Here is a 21,347-nt window from a genome sequence, read left to right on the forward strand (position 1 = left end):
GAAGGTACGTTAAAATTTAACACAAGAAAGTTTTTATCATACATATTCCGAAAGTCTTTATACATACTTTTCGCTCATACACTACACGAGGGTTAAGTTTTGTACAGTGTGGGCCCTCCACGACAGACAATGTGCTGTCACAGCAGTAGCTCTTTTTTCAGGTGACGTGGAACATTTGAGATGCATTTCAGTATGACAGAAAGAACCCAGGACTTAGCCGCACATTGAGTGTCCACTTTAATTTGCTTCAACGTTTGTTACATGCTGTTGAATAATGGAGGACGAAGGTCTGGCTTGATGGAAAATAGTGAAGCCTTAGAAGCCACAGTCCACAGCCTTCTAGTTGCACTCCGGCCAGATGTTCAGTAGGGTCGACCTGGTTGACGAGTTGGTATAGCGCTGGCCTCCTATGCCCAAGGTTGCAGGTTCGATCCCGGGCCAGGTCGATGGCATTTAAGTGTGCTTAAATGCGACAGGCTCATGTCAGTAGATTTACTGGCATGTAAAAGAACTCCTGCGGGACAAAATTCCGGCACATCTGGCGACGCTGATATAACCTCTGCAGTTGCGAGCGTCGTTAAATAAAACATAACATTTAACATTTGTTCAGTAGGCCTACGCCACATTGGACCTGCACGTGCCGGTGATGGTAATGACAGAAGTGCTGCGACGTCCGGTGTTCAATGACACGCAGATTATGTCGTTAGGGCGCTTTTTGTACGAGTTGATGGAATACAAAGTTTATACAATACTTAGCATGTTTGCTATTGAATCTGGCTTCAAACCCGGCCGCGGGCGATGGGAGTCCTTAGGCTGTTTTTCTCGGAAAGGGAAGTAATACCGGGGGTCCCATGACGTAGAATGAAGGTAGGTGTCCTGATGAAGGACTTTCACAATGAGCACGAACATGGCCCGACGGCGTAACTGTCTTCGCTTTTCAGCCAGATTCTTAACGGCGCTGTATCAACTACTTAGGTTACTTATCGTCGAGGTAGGAAACCCTCCAGCCATGTCATGACGTAGGCTGTATTTCTTCTTGTGTTGTGTCGCAGCCGTTACACGGGGTGCAAAAGGGACGTCAGCTGATTATCCGGTTGGGTTTTTTCTGAGGTAAGTCGAATGTCAGGTAATCTATGGCGAATCCTCAGCCTCATCTCGCTATCAGGAATTCCATCGGCGCTTAATAACCTAATAGTTGATACAACGCCGTTAAAAAGTAACTCAAAAGAAAAAGAAGCAAATCATGTAAGACAGCTATTCCAACCTGTGGTCCGCGGCGAGTCATTTGAAAGCGGTCCGCGTGTTTTTAACTTGATCACTTTCTCTGACTTTTATCAGCTTGCTGGAATATCCTTTATCTCAGACAGAGTTCAACAGGAATGAGGGACTTCTCTATCCGATATTTTGAATTCTTTAATTGTAATCTTCAGAGTTCAACTTTAACTGTTCAGGATAATACTTAAGCAAGAATAAAGAAATTGAACTTGTGGTCTGGCTGAGTTACCGATCCAGAATTCGGTTCATTTCCCACTCTGTGACTTTCTAGCAACGCGTGATGCTGAACTTTCTTCGATACCTTTGCAGGTAGGCTATTACAAAATCTTAATTGACTGTGATCAAAATGAAGGGAGTATTATCTTCTCTGGAATGGACAAAAACGATTCTATGAAAAATCCTTCTGGTAAGAAATAATATAGTTTGTCCGTCCAAAGAAGCGATCGGGGTTGTTGCAATTAATAGAATTGCCTTCCGATTGCAGCTTAAAAAGCGTGTTTCTTACAACGTCTATGTTGCAATCTTGGTTGCATGTGCCACCCACATATGCCGATGTTCCCCAACACTTAATGCCATTTACAACATCATATTTGTCAGAGTTCATTTTCTGCTCTGGTCTTTTTGAAAAGAAATATAGAAGTAAACTTGATGTTGAGGCAGACTTGCTACATCTGTTAACCCAATGATAAGTCCAGAAAACTTTAATTTTTCACAGTAAAGACATGATAAAACGTAAAGTAACTTCGTGTTTATGTATTTGCCGATTATTCAAAAGCAATAACTGAAATTTAATATCGCTGACTTTTATTGGGGACGTTTAATGAATGTAACGTGATCACCAGCTTAAATTATAATTATACAACAATTTTGAGGGCCCGTGGAAATGAAATATGAGCTTCACTCGAAGGCTGAGCAACCAGTCCTAAAGCGGATGGCATTTTCTGATAGATTTCTTTAAACGATTGAAGTGGAATTTGTTGTCCAGTTACATTTTTTGTATGTTAAATATCTGCGTGATGCTGACAGACTTGTGCCAACTGCTTCGACATCAAGGCTTCTGAAAAACTACATTTTCGTTCAAATAATGACAGGCGCAGTAATCTGCAGGAACAAGGAAGCGATTCTGTTAAAAAATCACAAAGCGTCACAAGACAATTTCGTAATTTCCGTGTCATGTTACATAAGCTGCAAAATGGATGTTTTTCACGCGTTTGAAATTTTTCTACAGTTATTTCTGCCACTAATGCTGTACGTGGCTTCTCAGTCGACCTCCGTGTTTTCAGCATGCGGCCGGCACTTGTTCTCACAGCGCTGCTAGCGCTATTGCGAGGTGAGTCCTGCCTTGTACGTAATCACGCACCTCAGCCATATCTCGTACAGCTAATCATTTTTCTTTGAATTCAACTAATAACCTAACTTAGAACTGTTACTCTTACTGGCCTATTTGACATTCAGAAATTGAACACTAAAACACGAATTACTTAACATGGCGTTTTATACCACATATTATTAAGCAAAATGCGTACAGAGAAATTGTTAGTAATAAGAGAAAAGATGTGTTATGTAACGCATGGTCTGGAATAGACTCCGTACTTCTTGGCGTACTGCAGACTGTGGGATCATAGGCGATAGGAGTTTGAATCGCGTTATACTTAGTGATAACATTTTAGAACAGGAAATTTTCCTTTGTTTCTTGATCAATAAGTTTTAGAAATTCACTTTCCCAAAATACTGAATGTGGTTTTCCTAACGCGCTAAGACAGATGTCGGGATGAAACTTAAATGAATCATAGAAATACAACCCCCCAAACGAATTTCGGATTTCTTTTTCCAAATTAAACTTTCGAAAGACGGAGCTTTGGATTCATCATGTTACCTTCAGTACTGTAGGGCGAGATTATCGCACAGTGCAAGGGCTCGGATACCTTCTCTTGCGAGAACTGCGCGTCCCACTAGGCGACCCTGCCTTCTTCGTGCTTCTCTCTCCCTTAAAGTGTTGATATTCGGCCTTTTCTTAAAAATCCTTTAATGTTTCTTCAATGTAACGGCAAAAATCGGAGTGAGACATGGACACTTACTTTCGTTTTCGCTTAGCTTTTAAATGTTTCTCCTCTTTCCCCATTTACCTTCGTTGCCGCTCCCGTTAGCCAAGCCCAGCATTGCGAGTGCGGCTTTCAGCGGAGCGTTCAGCAACAACCAGTTCAGCCTGGAGCTGTACTCGGCGCTAGGCGGGGAGGAGTCCCTGGTGGTGTCGCCCCTCAGCCTGCTCCTGGCGCTGGCCATGTCGTACCTGGGGGCGAAGGCCCGCACGGCGGAGCAGCTGGGTTCCGTCCTGCACCTGCCGCAGGAGCGGGGGGTGGCGGCGGCGGGCTTCGCGGCGATGCTGCGGCACCTCGACGGAGCCCACCTGGACGTGGCCGCCCGCATCTACTTGCAGAAGGGCTTCGGCGTGAAGCAGGCGTACCTCAACGCCACGCTGCAGGGCTTCGGGGTGACCGCGCAGGAGCTGGACTTCAAGGACCACGAGGACGCGCGCGGAGTCATCAACGAGTGGGTGGAGCACCGCACCAGGGGCGCGGTGAGGCAGGTGATCCAGCCCCACGTGCTCGGGGCTCGCACCCAGATGGTGCTGGTGAGCGCCTTGTACTTCAGGGCACACTGGCGGAAGGGCTTCAACAGCGCCCTCACCCAGCCCGGCTCCTTTCGCGTGAGTCGCAGCAAGAATACAACCGTGCCCATGATGCACCTCACGTCAGCGTTCCACCTCAAGCACGACGACGGCCTGGGCGCGACGGTGCTGGACCTGCCGTACGAGGCGAGTGGCAGCTTATCAACACATTAATGCAATGCTTAAATGTAGCACAAAATGCTTGCAGAAATTTTCAAGGGCTAACCTTCTTTCTCCAGTTAAGGGGAGAGGATGGTATTTTTTAAAACTTTTTTCCTATTTGGTGTAAAACATTAATTTTTTGTATGTAGAGAGCTCATAGCTGTAGCAACTCAAACAAATATAAATATTTTGAAAAAAAAAATTATTTGGGGGGCCAAATTTGAAAAAAAATATATATACCCAATGCAGAATTTTACTAAACCCGATATATCTAAAACATTTTTAAAAATAGATTCAAACAATTTTTTGCAATGTACTTGCAAAAGCATGCTCTACAGTATGTCTGTAACAGAATTTTGATATTAGTCCTACGTTTGTAAAATAAACAATTAAAATTTAATAACACTTTTTTATTACCTTTTTCGCAAACAAACGGGCATCTTTTAAAAATGTAATCTATTAACAAAATTCTGTTACAGGGAAAAGTTTCGTAATAGTCTGAAGAATGTGTGTTCTAAATTTCATGCATGTATCTTTAATAGTTCAGAAATTATATCCATTTTTACCTGGAAATGTAACAAAAAATGAAGTTACCGGAAACAACGGTAAAGGGGTCGTGTGATTTAAACATCCATAGCACAGGAAGTTTAAAAATGGAGTCTCAACATCAGATAAGGGCACAAATACCCATAAAATGTTATGCAATGCATTCCACACATATCAAAGAATATTTTAAGGATTTTTTTTTTTTGAAAATTTAATTTACCGGAAACAACAATGAAAAGAGACGTGTGATTTAAAAATCCATAGCGCAGAAAGTTTAAAAATGAGGTATCAACATCCGCTAAGGGCACAAATACCCACAAAATGTTATGCAATTCATTCCACACATAGCAAAGAGTATTCTAAAGAAATTTTTTCTTTTTTTGAAAATTTACTCATTTTTTCACCAAAAAAATATCGTCCTCTCCCCTTAAAATTGGGATGAAAACGGAGAAAGATGGATTAATTGGTTCTCACAATCACGAGCTCTTCTTTGTAATGGAAAAACAAGCAGAAATAAATAACCAAGTAGATAAATGTACAAATAAATGAAAAGTAAGGACCCTGAAACGAATAAATAAGACACTACAGGGTCTACACCACAGTCTAATATATACAGTCACGAAGCTTGAGCTTATGAGGGTACTAGGAACAATAGACTGGGCAGGTACTATTTCGCATTGTCTGTAATGAGGCGATAGTAGCGATCCTAGTGGTTAACAACTATATATGGATGCATATTTACTACGTATTGAGCTTCGTGACTGTGGTCCACACATTAGCTTAGAATTATATTTCAGATTGCAGTAGGCCACTGAGGAATTTGAAATCCCCGTGTTTTGTTCACCGCTACTTCAAACATAAAAGGGAATAGTACTTACAAATTTCGAGATTAAAATCCAAGAATGAAATTTGTTCTAGTCCAGGGTTTTGGGGCCCACTTTAAGAACACTTTTTCTCTGACCGTTGTTTGATTTCCAAACCTTAACTGGAACCAAAGTCGCTTAGCCGGTGATCTGCGGTACCATACGTAAGTGCGAGAAGAACGGAGATATGTAAGTAACCAACATTGGAAATTTTCTGTGGTTCAAATCAAATTCCCTTTGAAGTTCGTATTGCTTGCATATTTAAGGGAAGACTCCACTGAAAATCATGAAAATTTTTCCACAATTTTTTAGCTATTTCACTTATTCAGAATTTATATTTTCAGCTCAATTCTGATTGCAAATACTCGTATGTTTACACTTTTTAAATGAAGGCTGGAAGAGGGTGTGGAATTTAAAGAGCTGTCAAATTGTTTTTCATCGAAGAATTCTTTTTTAAAATTTCTGATTACAAATCTAGTAACTTTTTGTTGGCTCCCTGAAGTTACTAGATGAATGTAGCGGAGGAGAATATTAATTTACATAAACATTCATTTTATTTTCAAATCTACTTTTCTGTGTTCATTTTTGTTGATTCAACACCAACTTTCTTATGCCAAATATTAATCAATCCGGATTAAATTTTTACTGCAAGTATTTATGAGGTAGCTGCATGTTTCTATGCATTTATTTTGTGAGAAATGTGACTGTATATTGTGCCTCCTTTGTTTGTATCAATACTTCTTGTGCTACATTAAAGAGTGGGGTAGATAGTACATCTCCTTGTCTTAATCCTCTTTCTACTGTAAAACTTTGAGACAGCGATCCATATACTTTAATTTTAATTATTGTATTGCTTAGCCATCTGCACCTTCTTGTCAGCTTAGCTGGTGTTTCGTGATGTCAAACAGAGTTTCAGCATATGATTGTGTTAATGTACAATCCATGAACAGCCGGCGGACACTAAGCACACTGATGTTAAACTCATAACATAATATTCAAAATATCTGACGTGTAGTTCACCGACTCTGTTCCCATCCCCTCGGAGAGCTAATAGACAAAAATGCACTTAAAATATTTTGTTGCATGAACTTTCTTGACGTAGAACGACGTGGCGAGCATGTTCATTTTACTCCCTGACGACGTCGAGGGGCTCGCTACTCTCAAGGAGCGCGTATTGGGCATGGAGTGGAAAGGATGCTTCGAGGACCTGAAGAAGGACTTGGTGGGACTCAGCCTGCCGCGGTTCAGGATAGAGAACTCTCTCAACCTGAAGAAACCGCTGATAGAGGTGAGTCGCTGCCCTCATCAACGATTCATGGCGAAAATATTCGTCAACCTGTAGAGTTGCCCTCGAAGGCGAACTTCTTGATGGTTCAGAGTTTCAAGGCAAACCTGAAGGTCTGCGCTTCGTCTGTGAAGGAAGTTGGTTCTTGTTCCAGCTGGGGCTGACGGATATGTTCAACCAGAAGGCGGCCAACTTCTCGGGTATCAGCGGAGGCGAAGGCATTTACATAACCCACGTCCTTCAGAAAGCGTTCGTGGAGGTTACGGAGGAGGGCACGGAGGCTGGGGCTGCTTCCGGTGAGCTCAATGAACAGCATCGTAGATACGGGCTATTGCATAGGAAATCGATCAGTAAAATACCTCTTATTTTTTTCATACTCTAATTTTTTTCCCTGTTTATACAAGGTGCTGAGGAGAGTGCATTTTCAAAAATATACTATCGAAAGTCAAACGGTTTTCGTACTATTGAGCGACAAATTTAGCGTATTTTATAAAAACAAGCCTCTTTCAGCGCTCAGAACTCTGGAACCATTTACTGCAGAACATTGAACGGGAACTCATTTTGAAGCTGACATTTGGTAGGTTATGTTAAGAAGTAATCCTTATTTTTATTGTACACAGAGAGACAGATAATCTGATTGTACTTACTTTTAGGCTTTTTGCCCATTTGTAAAAATGTAAAAAATGTTGAGAAAAAATCTTGCATTATTAAGAGGGATTCGGCATTGTTTGCTTAGTGGCTCGGCAGTAAGTTTCGAGGGTATTAAATAAATTGTTTTCACACGCTTGGATTTGAACGGCGCAGTACCGCACGCACTGGCCGAGAGCTGAAGATAAGCGAGCGTTGGGCATCATTTTACTCCTGTGTTTATGAAAACTTGTGATAAAGCTAGCCCAGCTATGCGCTACTAGACGAAACATCACGTGTTTATGTCTCCTGGCCTTGCTTGTCTCGGCTAGCTCCCGCCTCACAGTCAGCTGGTTAGTTCACGCGCGTACTATTTATTTTCTTTATTTGATATTTTCAATACTTTCTTATCAACGGTGCACCAGTAAAAAATATGTGTTTATTTGTACTTTCAATGCGGAATCTAACCATATATTTTAAAAATATTTTTTCGTGGGCAAAGGCGTCTTAATGAAGAAAAATGTAAATTTCTCCATTTCCATAAAAAGTAAGAAAAACTGTTTACATGTCAATATGAACTTTAATTTCTCAGCATCAAAATAAACCCTGGTTTTGATCACTGGGTGAAAGGGTTTCGGAGCCACAACAGTTTAAAGTTGCTAATTTTATGAAAATACGATAAATTTAAATATTTTAAATTTAAACACTATGACATTCTAATGCCTCAAACTTTGCACAAAGCATTGTATTACAGTTGTCAACGGACAGAAAAAGTTTCATTGTATTTAAAAATTGCAAGGTCAATTTTCTCTATATTTCGGTCGATCTGAGATGGAATAGCCCGTACAGACAGCGGTCTCTGTATCAAGCTGGTTCGTAGGAAGACGAACATCAGGCCTCCGCTAGTCGGGTTAATGTCCCTGTACTGGAATAGAGACATTTGGCTAATCAGTTGGTTGAAACTAAATCATAGCGTACTTTAACTGTGCTTATATTAGATGGGCTGGATTCGAGTAGCAAATTCTTGATCTTGATAAGTTGTGTCATTTATCATTCTGTCCATGGTTGTTGGTCACCAATGCAGAGTTGTAGTTTCTGTAAGCAATCCGCTCTTCCTCCACATTAACTTGAAATGAACGAAAGCTACATTAGGGGAGAGTCGGGTAGTATCGGACATCGGGTAATATCGGACAGTGAGCTTCTTTCATCTACCACACGATGATAGTACCTGATTGACATGGTTACTTTTCTGTGATGTCGCATAGAGAAACGTAACCATGTCATTCAGGTACTACCATATGGTGGTAGATGAAAGAAATGCATTGTCCGATACTACCCGATGTCCGATACTACCACACTCTCCCCTAAATATGTTAAATTATTGTCAGAACGAAGTGCTTCATTGACGAATCGGATAAAAAGAGTATTTATATAAAAATTCAGTTTTGATTTGTGTTACTTATTAATGGTTTGAAGCACTGTAAATTATGCAGTTGGAAGTTAAGAAGCAACATTACTATTGCATGTAAAATATGTCTGTGCTGTTCGTTTGTAAGAGGGGAAAGAGAGAGCTGCAGTGTTGCCGGTGTGGAGGGTTATAACAATAAAATACGACTATAACAATGAAGAGAAATATTGATTACCACGTGTAACAGCCTACTGCATTTAATATTACGTTGTTATCCAATTAACAATACGATTTAGACATTCCATCGTATGAAGACTTCCATTCTGTTTATTCGTTAACTTTGTATTGAAGGACTGAAGTGTTTATTTCTATATTTCACTTTTCATATTTGAATGTGAACACGTTTAACGTGATAACACTGTTATCTTTAAAATATAAATCAGAGTAACTGCATTTAAAGGTACAGTAGCAGAGAGGCAGAAACGTTTCGAGATCCACTCTTCGAAGCTTTGTCTGTTTATATTTTTGGCACTAACAATGGAAGAAGTGCAAACTACTCATCATTTCGCCATTAACATCTCCCGATCGCCCGCTGGCCTAGGGACGAGCGGGATTGTCTGAAATGGGTTGTAATGGCCTACTCGACATGAATGATTTTTGGTTTAGCCATGTAATCCTAAGTAAAAATAATTCTCACACAGTTGTGTTGTTAGCATACAGTCAGAGTCCCTGTGTAACGGTAAGCCACAGCCTTGTATATTTCGTTTTTCTTTTCAAATTTCATAAAGAAGAAAATAAATATCTTCAGACTGAGGCCAACGAGATGGCCATGCATTCGATTCAGTATCGTTGGGATAGGAATGGAAACGTTGTGCATGACCATTGCAGTTAACATATTATTCATTTAGTGACGAAATTTGGAGCATTTATATAGAGTTTAGGGAAATTGCGAGTAAGGGAAACCTTTTAAAACTTCATAAAAAAGATTATATCTTTTCATTAATTCCCAAAACTAATATTTTAAATAAACTATTTTCTGACATTAAAAATATTACAATTATTATACTAACTACAAGTATAATCTTCACACAAATAAGTCATCCATGTCATACAAAGCCTTAGCTATGCATTATATTATACAATTGTTCAGTTTACAGCAGAATCTGCTCGGCTTCGCGATGGATTGTGTGTTTATGTCGAATAAAGGTTTCGACATTATTTTGTGTAGCGACGGGGACTGCAGCTGTTAGCTGCGAAATGAGAACAGACGTGAAAACTCTTAGCATCCATTCCCCAATACTTTATTTGTATTTTCTTAATAGTTCTTTGTTGTTTAGTCAACTGTCCGAAGACAGGTTCGAACCTCGTGACACCAATAAAACATTACTCATGAGGCAACTAAGCCAGAAGATAATTCGGTAGTGTAAGCAGTTCCTTTCCCCTTTATTATATAATATATCTTTGATTAGTAATATATTGCACTAGTCAGACTTCAGATGCATACAACAATTGTTCTTCCTCTGACACATATCGTCAAGTGAGATGTACTGCCTGATAATAGATGTAGCTACATATCAGCCAGAACCTCAATCAGAGGTGGATTTAGTAGTGTTAAGTACCGTATTTATCAGAGGCTGTTTCTGTCCTAGTTTCAGTTTATGCAACCACTACCATTATTAAGTTCCTTTAATTGAATCGATGTGTGCCAATTGTCTTCCATCCAGCTGACGATCGGATTTATCACTTCTTTTGTCTTGGCAAGTTTGTGTTTAAGCTGGTATGTGATAATCTTCATTGAAGTTACGCAAACGTTTCTGCTGACAAGGAAATATTGTAAGAAATAAAGATTAACCTACATATAGAATGTATCGAGTCAGCTAATTCAGGTTCATGACTTACATTATGTCGACATCTGATCACATTTTTTTTTAATAATAAGTTATTATGTAAAGTAAGAGCTAAATAATTACAATTAAATGGTGAAAAGGAGCAGATAAATAAGGTTTAATGTCTTAATGATTATCATGATTGGTTTAAACATGCACTAAAACCAGACGTAAGTGCAAGTTTGAACCAATAAATTATTGAGATTTGCGATAAAATAATGAGTCTAGGAAATTGTATATTTAGTATGTAGAACTACATTTGTTTATAGATCTTTTGTTATATTATTAAGTTTTGTACTTGTGAACTATATCAATAAATCAGTCAATCAGTCACTTCTTTTGTCGGACGGAGCTGAATGTTGGCATTCATTCATTCATTCATTTATTTTATTCCATAGATCTTACATGAGCAATGAAGCTTTAAGATGTGGAACATGTCAACATTTTACAATATTACAATTACAATTTTTACAAATTTTTATAGTTTTACAACTCTACGTTAGCGTGAAAACAGAACAAAACCAGAAGAAAAACTCGTTTGTGACAAATACTATGAGACAAGAGAGGCTATGCTTTCAGTAGAGAAAGAAAGAAAAACTTTGTAATGAACATTTTCCAATTTGATAGAAACTCGCATCTCTTCTGTTCCGCAGCCGTGGTGGGCACAAGCCGCTCGCTGGTCCCGCCCTGCCCGCAGCTCGTCGTGGACCGCCCGTTCCTCTTCGTGCTCTGGGACACTGCGGTCAACACTGCGCTTTTCGTGGGGCAGTTTACTGGCCCCTACAAGGGACAGTCGCTTCCCACTTGAGTGGATTTTTTCTGTATGTGTGCATAGTTTGCAATAAATTAGTTGGAAAATAAAATGTACCTACCCCTTTTGTTGTGCTCTGGCTTTTGTGTGAATAAGCTCGGGTTATGTGAACTTCAGGTAACGTCCTCAACGAATAGTTTCTATGAATCAAATAAATGATTAATCAGACCCAAATATATTCAAGGTCAGCACAGTTACGTCCCACTCCTCCATGTGATCCTCGTTTGCATTCGCTTTTGGCTTCTGCTTCCGAGCGATGGCTGTTATAGTGCAGTTCCTAAATAGCTAATATGGCCATGTATTCAGCGTTGCCAACTGTTACCATATATCACCAAAGTAGATAAAAAACCCAATGTTAGTCTATGTACTGAAATAATAATAATAATAATAATAATAATAATAATAATAATAATAATAATAATAATAATAATAATAATTTGTATTTATTTATTATTGATTAATGTAATATCCTCAGATTGAGGCCTACTTCTATTACCAGACAGTACATCTCACTTGACTGTGTGTGTCAGAGGAAGAACAATTGTTTGTATGCATCTGAAATCTGATTAGTGTAATTGTAGCTAGTCAGCGATGTATGCAATGGAGGGGAAAGGAACTGACCACCGTACCCCATTATCTCCTGCCTTAGTTACCTTATAAATGATGTCTTTTTTGGTATCACTTGTGAGATTCAGATCTGTCTTCGGACAGTTGAATAAATAATAACAACAACGTAACATTAAAATGTATTTTGTCTATGAAATTGAAATTCATAGATTTCACTAAACAGTTTGTGATTCATGAGAAGTAACCTAACATTTATTTTGTTTAACGGCATGAAATTATTAATACGAACCCGAAAATCGAATACCTCTTTAAAATGTATGCTGTTTATTTATTAATTACGACTGAATTAGGAAACCTCTGTATTACTTACTTACTTATTTACTTTCTTACTTACTTATGGCTTTTAAGGAACCCGAAGGTTCATTGCCACCCTCACCTAAGCCCGCCATCGATCCCTATTCTAAAGAGTTGCTAGTAACTTTCGTTTCATAAACTTTGACATCTTCTTCAAAGGGAAATGATGCTGCCAACATAACAGTTAAAAAGTAACCGCCAGTTGTAGTATTTGTCAATACCGAAATTCGAAACAAAGTTGACAAAATAAAATTCAACCTGACAACTAGAAAATCACTATAATTATTCACTAGCATATGAAGTAAATAAACTACGTTTCACCCTTAGAGTACAAAATATGAAGACTCAGATTTTGGTCTATGTTGCTTGTTAGACAGCTCCGTTATTTTTTTCTCGTGCGCCGTGAACGTAATGATCACATTGGAAACGAGGGCCAACGCGGAGAGTTACCTGGCAAATGGCTGAGGAAATATCCCGAACCCGGTAACTTCCCAACCAGGATTTGAACATGGTCCCGCTCTTTCCATGGTTAGACATGCTAGCTGTTAAATTCTAATTCTAATGGCCAGTCTGTCCAAGTAATGTTTAATTTTGCTTAACGAATGTTAAATTAACAGTCTGTTTATTTTTAACGCTTTGTTAATGTATTTTCCATTTGTTCAACATAATTTTGTTTAAGATAACCAACACTTAACTATAACGTCTGGTAGCACTATTTTAACTACTCAACAGCAGTTGGTAATGATTATACACATGTAAGACAATTTTTGATTGGCTAAAATTAATCTTTAAATTGTATATTATAGAGTGAGTCATGAAACTTGCATAAAATGACAACCTGTTACAGTAGGCCACGCTCCATAAACAAACAGTTGACAAATGAAAGTTGTAGGTGACGTGCTGAATAAAAATTACAAAGTAAGGTTATATTTCGTCATTGCTATTATGGATACGAAATACGAAAGAAATAAAAATAACACTGATGTATTTAAACAGTCCAAAGTATTTTTTAAATGTTATATTACCAGTCATATGCTAAACATTCCCTACAGAGAGACACAAAATATTAATTTCGCAACTTCTGTTCGAACAGCTGTGAAGACATCGGCCATATTTAACTAACTGTTAAATGAGTTAACTGCCCGAAATCCTACATTTAAAATTAACAAACTGTTAACAATGTGTTAAACCAAACTGGTGTTGAAAACATACAATTTTATTAATTAACAATCTGTTTAGAGTTTAACAGCCGTTAAATTTTCTAACAATACTTTGGAAAAACCGGCCATAATTCTAATAAAAATCAGAGAAAATAACTTTTGCTGCAAGGAAGCAATTTCGGTTTATCAAGACGAAGTGAGAACTGGATGAACTCGACGACTTACCCTTCAGCAGTTTCCGTGTTGTTGCGTTGGTGATACGAACTGTAGTCGTGCGAAAATTGGTTTTTGGTTCATTTCCATCGATAGTCACTGCCATTGATGTGCTGCTCACTCGGCGACAAGGAATGGGGTGGAGTCAAGGTTAAATAAAACAATGGCGCTATCTGTACATAGATATATTGTTGCTATCGTCCGGGGCACATGTACATGATACTGGTCGGATCGGCCGCGACAGAGAGCGCCTCTCTCGGAAAACGGGAGAGTTACAAAAATGAGTAACTACAAATACGTAGTTGGTCGAAAGCAGCGTCCCGTCCGAGCAGAGGCGCGTGAATGAGCATCTGGCCGCAGTCTCAAGGGGACAACACCGCACAACACAACACGACACGACGAACATCCCACACAAGTGTAGTTTGTGTCTTTTAAAGCCAAGGACCATATTTTCTGCTTTTTGGAGGCCTCGCCCTCTGTTCTGCATAATCAAAGTTAAAAATATAATAAAATAATATAGTACACATTTTCTTTAAAAAAACATTGCGATACATTTTCAGAGTACAGTGGAAGCCGCCGACAGCGTCTGGAACCCACGGCCCGCGAGTCGCTGGTGGCCCTCGTGAGATTATATGTGGCAAATTCTTGTCAATATCTACGAGGTGTTCAAGGCCGGGACATCCGGTGCTTCTGATCGCGTTAAATATTCACAGGGAATGTACAATATTACATTTTGTCTTCGTAAATTCTGTGGTTACTTTCCAGAAGCTGATGCGTCAATTTTTGACGATTTTTATTTTTCTCGCTTCCGATTTGTCTCGAGTGGTTCTCGTTTAGTCGCCGGAAGTTGATATGTCTGAAGATATGATTAAAAACCTTGACCTTTGGCAAATAACCACAGAATTATATTCAATGAAATAGAGTTTAAGATTTAGAAATATGATCCACGACATTTCCTGCAAGGTCCTTGGGAAGCTTACCGAGCCTGGACAACAGCGCCAGTTCTGTTTGTGTTTCGTCCTTACTCGCAGTCTTTACGATAAACTTTGTTGCAATAACAGATTTCAGTTAACGATGTTTTTGCAGTTTTAGAATCGCTTCAATGTCTGCGAGGCGAAATGTATCCCAGTGCACATACAGAAATAAATGTTGTAGACAAGCAACTAACACAATGTTAGCAACACTTGTACAGGAACATAATTTTATTTTACTTCAATTTTTATTGTACCTGAGTTTTTGAATGTACTTCACTCCCACCCCTTCTACTAATGACGTTCCAACTGTCCTGCACACAGATCCAAGACCGCAGTGAGTTAGTGAGTATAGTATGTTCCAGAAATATGTTCGCGTTTTCCAGTGACGAAAGAGCTTTCAATATTGAATCATGTTTTCGCACAGGTACTGTCGTCCGTTTGCCTACGTCGCCTCCCGATTTCCCCCACTTGCTTCTGCTCACCCCTCTGTAAGGTCTAGTGGCTGGGCTGTCTTAGATCTTTTCTGAAAACAATAATTTCTGTTAGGAATTGGACGTCTACTTAATATTATACAACTGTTTAAAATAACTTAAATAAAAGGGCCTTGTTGAGTAATTAACTGTCACGTGATTTCCCCCCTTTCTACGATCCTGCGACATAACCACTTGGACGGACAGTAGATAGCATGTCTAAATAATTTTATCTTTCCGGATCGGGCAGAAGGGAAGATTGAATTTACAGTACGTAAGGTACTCTTTTGTAGAGTGGGTATAGAATTATTTCAACATGAGTTACTCGTACGAAGGACGAAACTGGTAATTGGGATTAGGTACAATAGTCTATCGTGCGATAAATTGCACAAAAGAACTGAAGCCTGTATCGAAATGAACGGCCACCATTTTCAAAAATGTGTTTAAATATCCATATTATAATTATTTTTCAATTTAACTTCATTCTCTATATTGTACGCTAATGTGCTGTAGACAGTATAATATACACTGCATAATGAATACGTCCACATGGACAGCTCAGTTCGTGAGTAAAAACACTCATTGTTAATACTGGACTGTATTTTGATTAAACAAAAACCTAATGAAAATTATAAACTCAAAATTGCGATATTTCCTAGTTTACGTAAATGGATGAACTACTTTTCTCCCCTCCTGCATCTAGTAGAGTGATTTGTTTGTATTTTACGCCAGTATCATCGAACTCCAGTCGTGGAGGGGGTAGCAAACGGTGTTTCCGGTTCTCGATCCGTTAATTCAAAGGTATACCCAGGTTAATATTAAAAATGTTAGTAAAAATAAAATGATGTCCCTGTACATCCCAACCGTTGCAGACCGACTACCATTCTTACAACATTGTATTGCAATGAACGGGATTGTGCAAGGTCGGAATTTGGCCGAATAGAACAGCTTTCAACAGTTACTAATTATTGTCAGTAATAGATTCGTACAACCCTAGACCATGATTTGAGCAGGCGTACCAATTTGCAAATATATTAATTATATAATAAAGATGTGTGTGCTTCAGTTGTTGAAGTGTACGTGGAATATAGTCGCATTTTATAAAGCGTAAAAATTAAATGCAATTATGATGTGGCTGCTAACGGTATAATAATGCCAGACAAAATTGAAGGCATTTCTCTGTGCTGGACACGTGGTAAATGCGCCTGTACTCCTGTCTTATGCGACAAAAGAAACTCTCTGCCCGGGCCTTGAATGTCTCGAAAACTGAATCGAGAGACAACATGGAAAAGATTCGATCGGGTCATTGGTGTCACTCGGCTTGAGCAATGCGGTGAAATTCTGCTTCGTCTCTTGAATTCAGTTTCTGAGCGAGCCTTCCAGACGCCGGCGACGCCTCCGAAGACATAGAGGACAGTTTTGATTACTGACGGGCCTGAGCGCACATTTCCCTGGCAGGTTTGTTCGTCTAAGAAGGAATCCATATTAGCTGAAGCACCGCCTTGAAGTACGTTACATTCTTCGCTGAGTCCCCGCGAATCCCTCAGATGCGCCGTTTAAGTAGCTTGCACGCCACGAAACTGTTCAAGACTTGCAACACTTTACAAGTTTTACTTTGATTGTCTTCAAAGTAAATAAGAGCGTGCTCTAATTGGTCAAAGATTTGAGAATTACTTGAAGGAATTGACCGATGGGATTCGAAAATAATATGGCGCCAAGAACCATAAAAACATGGCGTCCTGGCCGAGAAAAGATATTTGTGATTTAATTCAATTAAGTTGTACGAATTAAACCCATGTCTGCGCACCAGGGGTTCTCTGGAATTCCAAAGAAAATGAAAAAATTATGCGTGTAAGGAAGTATTGCAGGGAATATACCTTGAGTTAAGTACGAATATTTTATTTTTTGAATGAAGAAAATTCTAACCCATAATTAGCTAGGATGGAGGGGGAAAGGAACTGGCCACCCTACTCCATTATCTCCTGGCTTACTTGCCTCGTGAGTGATGCATTATTGTTGTCACCTGTGAGGTCATCCCTGTCTTCGGACAGTTGACTAAACAACAATTACCCACGAGTATACTAATCGTAAATATTTTGTTTTAAAACAATATGCAGTAGGTTAGTGATATTTTTCGTTTCAAATATTGTTTTGTATAGTGTAGATATTCTCCAGAGCTTACATCGGCAAAATTTACTTTCCGAATACATCATCAGAACGCAAGAAGTTCAGTATTCAAGTGGAAGGGATGAAAAGCGGTGGGTACGCTTCCCTTTACCACAGTACTCAATGTACATTGTTGCACTGTAATCTTAGAAGTTGATCACCGTGATTATTATTGATATGTTTTCATTTATTATTTTCTTTGTCACTTTTCAAACATTTCGTTGAACAATGACTGATGAAGTACAACCTGAACAGTAATTCAAGAGAAATGGTATTTGAGTGACTGGTCAATCAGGAGTAAAATTGCATACGGTATGACTAATTTTAACTGTAAAGTGAGATGCTCATCTGTAATAGCCTCCGGGTTCTTTCTTATTTTGCAATGTTCATTTTTGTAAAAGATTGTTCACACATAACATAACGTGGAGCCATGCGTGGCTGTGAAGACCTCAGATTAGCGTATTTCGATTTGTTCAGCAATTTTAAAATATTAACACCTTCGGAATCTTTACACTATGTTTCCAAAAAAACATGTCGTTTAAGAGATATGCAACTTCCTATTGTAATTCAGGTCTTACTATTATTATTTCTAAGCCAAAAGGATTTCCATGCAATTAGAGATCAATTTCAATTTCATAAATTGAACGAATATTTTGTTATGGAAATCTATTTGTAGTTCATTCAAGAGGTCAATGCAATATAGTAATTTGACATCTCGTGTTACAATATTGCCAAATGAGTGTAAGCAAGGAAAATTAAATGTCTTCTTTTCTAATAAATTTTGATTCCATAAATTTGTAAGTAAAAGGAAAGAATTGATGCTGTCGTACAGGGGCTATGAACTATGTTTTTAATTATTCCCCTGAAGCTATCAATTTAAATTGTGGAAGTGTTCTGAAATTTCGGAATGTCAAATCTAGCAGCTAATTTTCCTCCAACTTGGGAATTTCTATGTCCTATAGCAGTAATTATTTATTAACATATTGATAACCTAGGGCAGTTGATATATTTCAGACATAGGCGACAATTACCGTACTTAGTAGTCATTTAAAGAGACTTCTTAGCTTTTTAATTAAAATATAATTGTAAAATATTAGCAGTTTATTCCTGGAATATATTTAGAGCACGGCCGTCTGGATATGTATGTCACAAACATCGTAATACGTAATATGAGAGAATCGATGTAGGCTAGTTGTTTCTAGGCATTTGTTTTCATTGTTGTAGTTTGAATAATATAGATTCATTAATAATATTTAGAAAAATGTTTAGCGGTAATATCATGAGAGAAGAAGAGAAGGTATTATTATTTTTATACCAGACCAAGTTGTGAAGGAAGCCAAGTGTGTTATATCAGATTTGTTATCAACTAAATCTAAATCTACGAGTATATACGAAAAGGAGTGTGACGTGTTCTGTGATTGGAGAAGATGCGATGATATCAGACGTGTGAATGAAGATATTGTTTTGGCATATTTTTCTGAAAAATCTCAGAAGGTAAGCGTTTCAAGCTTATGGTCTTGCTATTCTATGCTGAGAGAAAATGTGGATATACCGAAGTTTGCTAAAGTCCTAGCTTTCTTAGCATGTAGTGTTTGTACTTTATTCATGCAGTGGTTAAAGTGATACCTTATCCACCCTTAATGTTAAAGTGTTACTTTAGTAAGTTTTTAAAGTACAACTTTATAAGCAAGTGTTGGATAAAGAAAATTACCGCACCTTTTCCTTCATAAAAGCAAAAACCGACGAAGCATTTTTCCAGACTTAGTCACCTTACAGCTGTATAATATGGAAAATCTGGTATTCTTCCCCATATTCTGTAGGAGTTTTCGGAATTTCCGATGTTTTAATTTGAATTTGATTTTATTTGGGTAATGGTATCCACAGCCAACTCTATAACGTATTTCATATTTTGTTGCTTTGCTCCCTAATGCCTCTTGGTGAAATATAGAATGGATGGAAGTTATATTATTATCAATATTTAATTCTGAAATTACAGGAAAGTAAATTGTAAATTTTAGCATAATTATAACAATAATTTATATATCTTTTACAAGGGTCGATATTCTGGTCTAAATTCATGTTTCCGTGAGATTTTCAAAGGTCTTTATAATGACATGGTACCATGAAGCCAAGCCACCAGTGATATTAGTTACGTTGTGGGGGTACAGCCTCTATTACTCCCCGTCATTTGCTGGCTCGCGAGTCACAGAATGCCTAAGTATGCTACAAATGCTTTACATATTGTAATATTTGGTAATGCGGAAAGCAACGGGAAACTACCGCAATTATCTTTCTCAAGAAAAACTGCTAGCATGCTCAAGATGATGAGGAATATAAAAAGGAATTGGTTGGGTCACTGGCTACGAAGAAACTGCCTACTGAAGGATGGACTGAAAGGAATGGTGAACGGGAGAAGAGTTCGGAGCAGAAGATATCAGATGATAGACGACATTGAGATATATGGATCATATGAGGAGACGAAGAGAAAAGCACAAAATAGGAAAGATTAGAGAATGCTGGGTTTGCAGTGAAAGACCTGACCTTGGGCAGAACACTATGTATGTACTGTATGTATGTAATATTTTGTAGGTAGGCCTACGTAGGTTACAAAGCACATGTTTTAAAATCTCATGAAATCTGTAGGAAAACGAAACAGTCTTTAATAAATCTTTTTGAATATTGATCAATCTTCGACAAGTTTTCTTGTAAAATATTGAATGGGAAGAAAAATTTGATCATGTGTAGCAGCTTAAGATGTTTAGATCATGTTCGGCGTGTCCGTAAGATGTCACTGCAATGAACGTACCGCCCGCCTGAATGTTTGAACGCGTTTGCAACACCTGTTACCTTAACTAACGTGTTTTTATTCTGGATCCGTAAACTTAGGCTTTTCGTGGCCCATTGTGCGCGATGACTGGCATTCTGAACCCGATGCTGTTAGGTGGGCCATCCTGTCTGAGGCAGGTCCCATCTCATCTCAAGGGCTCTGAGAGCGCAGGCCTTCCTATATCAGCATCGTACTACACCCCAACCTATTTTTATTTTGCGCATGATAGATGAAATTACGAGGAGGTTTTGGTGGAATTATAGAGAAAAACGTGAGTACCAGAGAAAACCCCTCTGCTTTGTCCATCACGACCACGACAAGGATCGAACACGGGGCGTCTGGCTTACTAGATTCCGTGGATATCTGCTTAAAAATTGGCCACAAGTTGTTCTTCTGCAGCTTATATAGGAATTGTGACGGGTGGAAAATAACTATTCAAGTTCTTTAAGGGGAATAAAAATATTTAATAACATTTAACTAGACCTTCGATATCCTCCCACACGGGAATCCTGTCTGATTTTCGTGATCAAATGAAAGTTAGAGACGGAACAGCTTCACAAATACCACGCGGCACATATCCCGCAAGCTGGACAACTTACACATTTTTTGTCTATATTTGTTAAAGTAATGTTTATGTGCCATGCCAGTTTTCATTTGTTATTAGTTACGTAAACAATAATGAAAAATTGGGCCAACACAAAAAAAATATGTATTCGTATACAATCCACACTATATTGGCATTGGTTTGGAGTGATTTATTAAAACATGTATTCAAGACTGATTTAGAAACATGTTAAACCCATTATCCTTGTATCTAAAACTGACTAAGTGATCGGATTTTAGTCATTCAATTACTTCACAGTTTTATCTCGAATTTTATGAACTTATGGCTCATATACTTATTTTAATTGGTTTTATTTATAACAATAGACGTGACTGACTCTCGATCAGAAGGTTTGGGTTGCCGCAGATGCACGGGGTGTTGTGTACCATTCACAGTGACACATCGTTACAATTTTGAGGTTACTTTCAGTGATTTAAGTACTTTTTTGTCCCATGTGTTGTGTTGGGGGTATCGAAGTTTA

General features: G+C 38.5%; 2 protein-coding genes across 2 annotated transcripts in view; one reads left to right on the forward strand and one right to left on the reverse strand.

Annotated features, from left to right (window-relative positions):
* The first annotated feature begins 840 nt into the window (after positions 1-840).
* LOC138698735 (leukocyte elastase inhibitor-like) lies at positions 841-11,746 on the forward strand. Its single transcript, XM_069824959.1, has 5 exons — positions 841-2,605; positions 3,423-4,090; positions 6,617-6,802; positions 6,954-7,095; positions 11,374-11,746. Exons 1-5 carry the CDS (start codon positions 2,560-2,562, stop codon positions 11,526-11,528), a joined length of 1,197 nt encoding a protein of 398 aa, XP_069681060.1. The 5' UTR covers positions 841-2,559; the 3' UTR covers positions 11,529-11,746.
* Positions 11,747-13,994: 2,248 nt separating this feature from the next.
* The window catches only part of LOC138698747 (uncharacterized), a 72,006-nt gene continuing 64,653 nt past the window's right edge, over positions 13,995-21,347 (reverse strand). Inside the window, exon 5 of the mRNA XM_069824975.1 lies at positions 13,995-21,347. This exon is cut by the window's right edge and continues 3,233 nt beyond it. The gene's annotated coding sequence lies outside the window, so the exon portion shown is untranslated.

Source organism: Periplaneta americana, chromosome 4 (genome assembly GCF_040183065.1).
Source record: "Periplaneta americana isolate PAMFEO1 chromosome 4, P.americana_PAMFEO1_priV1, whole genome shotgun sequence".
NCBI classification, from domain to species: Eukaryota; Metazoa; Arthropoda; class Insecta; order Blattodea; family Blattidae; genus Periplaneta; species Periplaneta americana.